This window comes from Lycium barbarum, chromosome 6 (genome assembly GCF_019175385.1).
Source record: "Lycium barbarum isolate Lr01 chromosome 6, ASM1917538v2, whole genome shotgun sequence".
In the NCBI taxonomy this organism is placed as follows: Eukaryota; Viridiplantae; Streptophyta; class Magnoliopsida; order Solanales; family Solanaceae; genus Lycium; species Lycium barbarum.
In genome coordinates, this window is record NC_083342.1 from 117,377,577 (window position 1) to 117,387,955 (window position 10,379).

A 10,379-nucleotide genomic window follows, 5' to 3' on the forward strand; every position below is an offset into this window, starting at 1 on the left:
ATAAATTATGTGGACTTTCTTTTCATGCACGTAATGCATTCCTGCTAGAATTTGGACGTGTTCAAATAGGAAATCTTAACTTTTTTTTTCATTAGGAGTATTTGGGACGAACCTCAAATTAAACTTTGGGATATATAATACTTTTACCCTACCTTTTGAACCAGTTATTTTTCTTAAATTTAATGATTTTTAAATAGTATTAACACTGCTAATTAAATCCTACTCAAACAGAGATAAGGAAAGTAAAGACAACAATGATGAGAAATTATGTGGACTCTCTTTTCATGCACGTAACACATTCCGCAAGAATTCAGATTCATTCGAAGTAGGATTTTTTTTTTCTTCCAATAGGAGTATGGCGGATGTAGCATTATAGCATTGGGTTCACCTGAACTCATACTTTCGACGTCGAGTATATTTTTATATATAAAAATTCACTAACATTGAAGTAAATAGTAGGTCTGAACCTAAAATTTTAAAATTTTAATAAATTCAATGCTAAGAACCTTAAAAGGTTGAACCTATAAAATTTAAATCTTGGATTCGCCTCTGAATATTATTTCTTTGAGATATTTATTGCTTTGACCCTACGTACCTTTTGAACCAATTATTTTTTGTGAAATTTAATGATTTTTACATATATATATTTTCCTACAATTCATCCACGTATTTGCAAATTCTAACTAATGTAAGATCTTAAGGCGGGATCTATCGGACATGTAGAGCTATAGGACGTAGAACAAATAACTTATGTGAGTTCATAATACTTGACGGTACATAAAATCATATGTTGGTGAACATGGATTTTTAAAGGACACATTTGGATGTACATATCTGTGATGTAATATAATTACCGTTTTACATTAGTTCTCGGTGTATATTTGTTAGTATAAACCTCTAAGATCGATCATTCTCCGAAAATTGATTACCCTTTTTTTGTTTTGTTTGATGAACTGGACTTTATTTATATATAATCACGGCATAACTTCCGGGTTCAAACGACCCAACTGACAGAAGGACACGACGATTTCCTAACATGGCTAACTTATTACATGAAGTAGATGCTACTTTCCTAAGAACACCTTGACCTGACTTATCACTGCTTAAAACTTGCATTACTAGAGATGACGGACTAAACAACAACTGAGGAGAATCAATCTCATTTGATATATGTGTTTTGCACATTTTTGGTATTTCTCAAAAAAAAAAAAATGACTCTTAAATTTTGAACAAAGAATTGTATATTTTGGTCAGATTTTCAAGAATAACCAAAATTTGGAAATAATAAAAGATTCGGTGAAAGAGAATATTTATTGAGTAGAAATTTTCTTTTAATTACACCAGCTTTTTCACCCCTTTGTGCCTCAAAAATCAGCGTACCTTTTATTTGGTAAAAGACTTATTTGTTGAGTAAGCTTTATCAGATAAATGAAAGAATATTTGACCTAAAAAAAAACAGAATTATTAGTTGGTTAAAGAAAATATATATCGAGTATTAGTAATTTGACGCATTTTAGAAACAAGGAAGACTTCACAAAAGTAATCGTAAGTTGGATGGCCATTTGAAAAATTTGAAAGTTTAGTATGCTCTTTCTTGAATCAACAAACAAATTGATTGTTAAATACATTTCCAATAATGAAAAAAATCAAGAAAGCTTAATTTCGATTATAAAAAAGTCGCTTTCTAATATTAGTAAGAAAAAATCACATATTTTTATTTATTTATCCCATGTGCACGCCACGTTATCATTCCCGCACCAAAGTTAATTTTCCGCGCTGAAATGATTTCAAGGTTGGGTTAAGTTAGATGCATTAATTATTATGACAAAAAAAAAAATCTACGTACCAGAATCAAATGAACAAAGAGGTATCAATTATAGTTAGTACCTAATTTCCTTTTGTCTCTGTTGAAGGAATATGATCAACTCTTATAATCAGTTAATATATTCAGCTTAAGTTATATTGGAAATGAAAAGTACATTCCCTTTGCAGTTATAGATCCTCCCCCGGATTTTCATTTGTTGCCAGTGAATTAAAAGAAAAAGAAAAAAGAAAAAAACAGATTGGACTAGAAAGTTTGCGTACATAAAGATTAATCTACTTCTTAATTAGGATCTTAATTTATTTGTCACATAAGTCATACATGTACCCATTTTAAAAGTATGGTGGTTATTGGTGAATCAGTTGCACAAAAATCGTAGATGTAAAATATTATAAAAAAATGAACCCTACACCAAATAACATGGGTGTTTTGTATTGTATCGAATCCTCCCACACACACACCATCCACATGGTAGCGATCCAACTTTGACGAATGCTATTTGTGTTGTTTAAAAGAATAACTGATATCCACTAATGAGATCGCTCAACTAGCCAATAAATAATCGACGTACATGCAAGATGGTTCTAATACCCTTGTTATAAATATAAGTTATTTAAAATTTAAAGCCTCTTGTTAAGGCTCGTCTTTAGGTCACATATTTTGTTGAGCCCCTGCCAGAATGATTGATATTTCCAAACAAAGCTGATAGGACATATATTCATCCAAGACTAATGAATGATAAGAGATCAAACTCATTACTGTATGTCTTCAATTCATCCTCTAATGCTAGCATCCCAACTTCATTAACTTTTCATAAAAAGTAAGTCCATATTGGATAATGGAAAAATTCTATCTACTGAGGAAATACAACCGCACAATCAAATGCCTCTAGTTATAGATGGCAGTATGAGAGAAAAAACAATCTTTGAAGAGCCAGAGCATTTTGGCAAGTTATCGTAGCTTTGAATGATTTTAAGCGCTTAGCAAAAATAATAGAGCAGGATCAGATTGCCTGTGAATCAAAGCAAGTGACAATTCTTCTGTTGTTACGATATACTTATGCCAGAAAATATTTTTCATATTTGAAGTACATATCTGAATGAAGAGAATCCAGAGTGGTATCAGTAATAATGTCTGAGATTTCTAGAATCATCAAGACTAGCTAAATCTGAAACTGTTTCTGTCTTTCTAAAAAGATGTTACATTTGGTTCTTAGTTTCTCGGCTACAAAGGCTCATTGCAGCCACAATTAAGAAAACAACACATCAAGGCATCGAATACAGAAAGAAACCAAAGAGTTATAAAACCGCGGTTCAGTCGTTCCACTTATGAAATGCAAAAAGGCTTCACTGTGAGAGCATTGAGCCAAATGAAGCAAAAACCATGCGGCCAGCCAGCCGCATGCACTTATTTAAGACCTGTAACAATAGCAGCGTTAGTTTTTCAGTATATTGCAGTAATTGGTAACCCTGACAAGAAAAATGTTACCTACTTAAGTTTTATCAAAAGCCATAAGGCTAATTACTAAATGCAACAGAAAATCCATAGGTAATTTCATAAGCATCTGCTATAGCAAATTGAGAAAACATGCATAAGCTTATTACCATTTCATAATTAAACTGCATCCTACAATTTGATATTGACGATTACTACTCCAAATGATGTATAAATTGTGATCTGTCACTTCTATTAGTTACTGGATATTCTTATCTGCATGCTACTGGCTAGTATTTTAGCAAGTTAATTATACCCTCCTTGGAAAAGGGGAGATAGCAGATAATTAAGCATTTCTTTTGGAATACGAAACATAAATCAAAGAGGTTGATGTTAAGGGAAGATTTAACTAACCTTTAAAAGAAGCTGTACATCAGAGATCAGGAGGGAATATAGAAAGGTCGAATCTTTGGGTTTTAGCAGCGGTTTGCTTGTCTTTTTTGGCTTGTATAACCCGGGCAGATTTTGCTGCTGGTTTGGTGGAATTTTGCAACTCCATCACTTGGAAGCTGCGTATATCAGCCAGGCCAATGGGGATCTCCTGAAGTTTGTCACATGATACGACAACAAGACGCTTAAGTCTTGGAAAGTGATCGCCTGAAGCAATCCAACAAGCTAAATCTGTCCTTTCGATCCATAACACTAGTAGGGAACGAAAACCTCCAACCTTTGGTTCCCAATGCTCTCCCTTAAATGCATTCTCTTTCAGCTTCAAGACGTGAAGGTACTCCAACTGACCCAATACAGACATATCATCCCACTCCAACCAGGTGCCTAATAATGTCAGCTTCCTCAACTTTGGCGGAAATATATATGCTGGAGGAAGGCGTAATTGTTTCTGATCTGTTTGACCAACATTTATCAGCTTCAAGTTCTCAAGACATTGCAGCTTCTTAACATTGTTGAACAATTCGGACTTATTTGGTTCTAGTAGCTTAGATATTTTCCCACGAATGCCCAGTTTTTTCAAGTTTGGAGCCCTCGAGAGAACATCTTCCGTGCAGCTTTCTGGTGCAATTGTAGAGAGGGTTTGCAGGCTTTGATTTACAATAGAAAATTTACTAGTTTTGGGGGAAACAGGCGTAGGCAATTTAGCAGACGTGTTAGTGTGCAGATGCCCGAAGGGGAGCCTTGGCGTAACTGGTAAAGTTGCTGCCATGTGACCAGGAGGTCATGGGTTCGAGCCGTGGAAACAGCCTCTTGCAGAAATGCAAAGTAAGGCTGCGTACAATAGACCCTTGTGGTCTGACCCTTCCCCGGACTCCGCGCATAGCGGGAGCTTAGTGCAGCGAGCTGCCCTTGTTAGTGTGCAGATGCCTCAGCCGAGGCATGTTCCATATGTCTACTTGAATAACAAGATTGATCTGTTGCGTGTTGACGATGAGGGTTTGTACGTTCCAAAGCTCACCAACATGTTTAGGAAGGACATTTTTATTTTTGATTTTTTGCAAAAGATATAACTGTCAATAGAGACGGGGAATTGTCCCTTTAACGAAAGTTCAACAAAGGATAACTTAAAAAATGCCCTTTTAAGTAGGTAATAGCTTCAAATAGTATACTGCATAGAGGAAGCATTGTACTTAGAGTTGTTCAGAAGCTTAAGATGACATTACTGTGTTGTATCATTTTTCCGTCGGAATTATAATGTTTTCCAACTAAGTTAAGCTATCAGGAGAAAACAACAAGCAATGCATAGTCTTTCCATTCACTGTCTCTTTCCGTTGTTCATAGAAATAATTATATCATCGCCATCAAAATTATACGTTTCAAGGTGAGTCAATTGGATTTCTTGGTTGAAATGATCGTTTCGTTCTTGGTTAGATGATTTATTTTAGTTAAGTGCTATTCACCGCTGGGTGTACTTGGCATCCTAAAACCAATTAAACAATAGCATAGTGATTTTGTAGAATGCGTATATTTATTGTTAGGCATGATCAAGTTTTCAGTTATACGCACTAACTTAAGGAAAATATGGTGGCAAGAGTATTTGTTCTTTAAGTTATGGCATTTACGTTGATGCCTGATGTACTGTTATGTTTCTCAAGGTCTAATTCTCTTATGAAGGGAGAGGTTTGTGTGGATCTCTTTGATGTTGAATGGCTAGAGATGACAATTAGGTGTATTTTGATGTTTAGAATTTATATATCTAAGAATTTTGAAATTGGAGGGACACGACAGAATCATACTATTTCATCACTTAAATGAGTAATTTACGTAGGCACAACAAATAAACTTTTTTAGTAGTAGTAGTAATAATAATAATGATGATGATGATGATGATGATGATGATGATGAAATTGGAGGGACACGACAGAATCATACTAATTTACGTAGGCACAACAAATAAACTTTTTTAGTAGTAGTAGTAATAATAATGATGATGATGATGATGATGATGATAAAAATAATAATAAGAACAAGAAGTACTTATGATGATCATGTAATTGAAGTGTAAGAGTTATTTATCTAGTTGATCTTTTTTTATAAAATAAAATGGAGGCTTTAGATACTCATTTCAATATCCTTAACCTTAAATAATATATGTATGATATATTGTTTATGGACATGAAGCAAGTTGAAAGTATATCATAATAATTTTTTCTGTGAGTCGATGATATTAGGTGTCTGCCACGTTCTATTTTATTTTGAGGTGTGATATTTCCATCCACCCATACACTATTAACGCACGTTACTTTATAATACAACATGTAAAGTCGGTGTATATGTCTATCATGCATACATACGCCTATTTATGTAGGCTCTACGTGACTTAATAATTAGAAAGTACCACCAATAGATCAATCACTATGATGAGGTCAAGAAGGAGGTTGAGACGACTAGTAATGAATCATTTTCAAAAAGAGCAGAGAATTGCAATAAGCTTTGAAATACTTTTAGGGACGAAGAAATTGTCATTGATTAAACATACCAGGATGCCGAACTACCCTTATTTTGCATGTTACGTGTTTGAGCTATCAAATGTGACCGTGACTTTACGCCCATCTTGGAATGTATTTGATAAGTGTATTGGCGATGGAATAAAGCAATTAGGACAAGACTTGTTGTCAATAGTCTAATATAAGCTACCTTACTTGATATACAAAGCAAGACACAAGTAAGCAGACACTCCTGAAATCCTTAATCATTACATTGATTGACTAGTGTAGATCCCATAACGGTATCATACTGTACAACTTCACACTGTCACAGTTGTAGAAGAAGCTTCAACATCATTCAAGGATTAGGTAGTTAGGTGGAGAGATGTGGCTTTAGCGGTGCACCTCTAATTGCATGAGAAATAAACAATATTAATTTCTATATATGCAAATTATAATGTGTATTGTGTGAAGATGATCATTATTACTAGAAGAAGTTTCCTGATATATTTAAGACTTGTGAGATTCTCATAATACAGATATTGTAGCAAGGAAAATTACCAGCGCATCTACATCTCATAAAAAAACATAATTATTTAATAATATGTCATAAATGCAAGTAGGAAGAAAAAAGAGCAAACTAACAAAGAAAGACATGTTAGAAAATGGAATCCATTGCTTACTCGTTACTATCTTATCTGTCTAAATTATAGCCTCTCTTTAAGAGACATAAACCACATCAATCTCCCTATCCTCCACTAAACCAATCAACCTACCATAATTGTTATACAACGAGCATTACTATATTATATGCCTATACTATAACCACGACATAAACTTCCTCATCGTTGATGCAAGATTTGATATGGATGCACTGAGAGAAAGTATTAGTACTTGGTTCTTGCGCTATGGATCCAAATCAATTTGTTGGAATCTGGTCATTGTTGAAGCATTTGTTGCTATGAAAGTTACGAAGATCACAACTTCATTCAAACAATTAAAGCTTGTGCAACTTTTATCTGATGCAAAAAGAGAAATTCTTTTACTACAAGAAACAATAGCCTTCATGCAATGTTGATAGTCTCTACAATGACGCTTGACTTTATGTATTTGAGAGAAGTATAATGACTACGGATGTCCCACATTTTTTTGTTCTTGCCTATGAATCAATTTGTTGGAATCTGATCATTGTTGAAGCGTTTGTTGCTATAAAAGTTACGAAGATTATAACTTTATTCAAACAATCAAAGCTTGTGCATATTCTATCTGATACAAAAAAGAAAAATCATTTTAGTACAAGAAGCCATTGCCTTCATGCAGTGTTGATAATCTTTATGATGACGCTTGACTTTATACATCGAGAGAAAACATTTGTATAATGGCTTTGGATGTCTCACGTTTGTTGGTTCCTACTTGTGGATCCAAATTAATTTGTTGGAATCCGATTATTGTTGAAGCGCTTGTTACTATAAAAGTTATGAAGATCATAATCTTATTCAAATTATCAAAGCTTGCACAACTTTTACTTGATGAAAAAAGAAGTTTTTTTTTGCTACAAGAAACGATCGTCTTCATGCAACGTTGATAGTCTTTACGTGATGCTTGACTTTCTAGTCGTCTATAAATAATATGATTGTTTTGTTTGTTGACCACAATTTTATTGTAAAATGATATTCATTTCAATTTCCAAGAAAAAAAAAGAATGAAAGAACATAACTTTATTCAAACAATCAAAACTTGTGAAAGTTCTATCCGAAACAAAAAGAGAATTCTTTTACTAAAAAATGATTGCCTTCATGTAGCATTAATAGTCTTTATGATGACTTTCGACTTTCTAGCCATAAAAATAATAATGATTATGATTCTTTGTTGACAGCAATTTTATTGTAATTTCATTTATCGTTTCAGTTTCTAAGAGAAAGAAAAAAACAAAAGATCATAACTTTATTCAAACAATCAAAGCTTGTGCAACTTTTGTGCGATGTAAAAAGAGAAAATCTTTAACTACAAGAAACGATCACCTATTCACTTTCATGTAGCATTAATAATTTTTACGATGACACCTGACTTTCTTGCCGTTATAAATAATGTAAAAAGAGAAAATCGTTAACTACAAGAAACGATCACCAATTCACCTCCCTGTAGAGTTAATAGTTTCTACGATGATACTTGACTTTCTAGCCGTTATAATTAATGTAAAAAGAGAAAAAACACGAACTACAAGAAATGATCACCTATTCACCTTTCTGCCACGTTAATTGTTTTTACGATGACGCTTGACTTTCTAGGCGTTAGAAATAATGTAAAAAGAGAAATCCGTTAACTATAAGAAACGATCACCTATTCACCTTCCAGAAGCGTTAATAGTTTTTACAATGACACTTGACTTTCTAGATGTTATAAATAATGTAAAAAGAGAAAATCGTTAACTACAAGAAACGATCACCTATTCAGCTTCATGTAGCATTAATAGTTTTTACGATGACGCTTGACTTTCGAGCCGTTATAAATAATGTAAAAGGAAAAAAATATTAATTACAAGAAACTATCGGGGATCAGCTCTTAGCCCATTTTTATTTGCCTCGATGATGAATGGTTTGACGCGGCAAATTCAAGGTGAGGTGCCATGGTGTATGTTATTTGCGAATGACATAGTTTTAATTGACGAGACTCATAGCGGAGTTAACGCTAAACTAGAGGGTTGGAGACAAACTCTGGAGTTTAAAGAGTTCAAGTTGAGTAGGACCAAAACAGAATACTTGGAGTGCAAGTTCAATGACGTGCCACATAAGGCTGACATGGAAGTGAGGTTTAGTACCCAACCCATCCAAAAGAAAAAGAAGTTTCTAGTATCTTGGGTCTATTATACAAGGAAATGGGGATATTGACGATGATGTCACACATCATATTGGTGCAGGGTAGATGAAATGGAGGCTTGTTTCAGGAGTGCTGTGTGATAAGAAGGTGTCAGCAAAACTTAAAGGCAAGTTTTACAAAGTGGTGGTGAGACCGACTTTGTTGTATGGGGCGGAGTGTTGGCCAGTCAAGAACTCTCACATTCAAAAGATGAAAGTTGCGGAAATAAGAATGCTGCGATGGATGTGTGGGCAGACTAGGAGGGATAGGATTATGAATGAAGATATTCGGGATAAGGTGAGTGTGGCATCGGTGGAGGATAAGATACAGGAAGCGAGACTGAGATAATTTGGGTATGTGAATAATAGAGAAACAGGTGTCCCGGTGCAGAGGTGTGAGAGGTTGGCTATGGACGGTTTCAGAAGAGGAAGAGGTAGGCCGAAAAAGTATTGGGGGAGAGGTGATTATCGAGGACATGACGCAATTCCAGCTTATCGAGGACATGACCTTAGATAGAAGGCTATGGAAAACTCAAATTAGATAGAAGGCTAGCAGATAGTCCCGCTTATCTCTCGTACTAGTAGTCGCCGTTTTGCTCTATAGTTTATTGTCCTTTGATTGCTACTACTATCTGTTGCTTCTTGTACTTCGATTATATTATTCATATGTGGTAGCTACTGCTCTTTTCTTTCAGACTGCTTATCATGGCTTTTTTTCCGCTTTCGCTGCTTTCATTTTGATACTGCTTTGAACAACTTGTCCTTATCTGACCTTTTTTCGTTATGTTTTCTCTTGAGCCAAGGGTCTTCCGGAAACAACCTCCCTATCTTCTAATGTAAGGGTAAGGTCCTTTCCAGACCCCACATTGTGAAATTTAACTGGGTAAGTTGTTGTTATTTTTTTTTTTGATCACCTATTCACCTTCGTGCAGCGCTGATAGTTTTTACGATGACGCTTGATTTTATAGGCGTTATAAATGATATGAAAAGAGAAAATCGTTAACTACAAGACACGATCACCTATTCACCTTCATGCAGCGTTAATAGTTTTTTACGACGACGCTTGATTTTCCAGCCGTTTATAAATAATAATAATGAGTATGATTTTTTGTTGACCAAAATTTTATTGTAATACCATTTTCATTTCAATTTCAAGGGAAAAAGAAAAGAACAAAAAGGCAAAAAGAAAGAAAGAAAGAAAAAAAAAAACCATCACTGCCAACACTAATCTTCTTTACAATCGACAAGTGAGGATGGTTCAGTGGTTAAGCACCTCCACCTACGATCGATAAGTTCTGGGTTCGAGTCACACTGAAGGGGAAGTGTGAAAAC

General features: G+C 34.5%; 1 protein-coding gene across 1 annotated transcript; it reads right to left on the reverse strand.

Moving 5' to 3' along the window:
- Positions 1 to 3,689: 3,689 nt before the first annotated feature.
- LOC132644472 (putative late blight resistance protein homolog R1A-4) lies at positions 3,690 to 6,319 on the reverse strand. Its single transcript, XM_060361067.1, has 4 exons — positions 6,246 to 6,319; positions 6,105 to 6,153; positions 4,634 to 4,776; positions 3,690 to 4,446 (listed from the first exon to the last, which is right to left on the reverse strand). The coding sequence occupies exons 1-4, from the start codon at positions 6,317 to 6,319 to the stop codon at positions 3,690 to 3,692; spliced, it is 1,023 nt and encodes a 340-aa protein (XP_060217050.1).
- Between the last annotated feature and the right edge of the window lie 4,060 nt (positions 6,320 to 10,379).

What these genes read in the sequence shown, in the direction of transcription:
- LOC132644472 (XM_060361067.1), bottom strand. Translation starts at nt 6,319, where the DNA reads ATGGGCGTAAAGTCACGGTCACATTTGATAGCTCAAACACGTAACATG. An exon ending in AAGGGTAGTTCGGCATCCTG is followed by an intron (nt 6,154 to 6,245) that starts GTATGTTTAATC and finishes ATTCATTACTAG; the next exon opens with TCGTCTCAACCTCCTTCTTG. An exon ending in TAGTGATTGATCTATTGGTG is followed by an intron (nt 4,777 to 6,104) that starts GTACTTTCTAAT and finishes CTCTATTGACAG; the next exon opens with TTATATCTTTTGCAAAAAAT.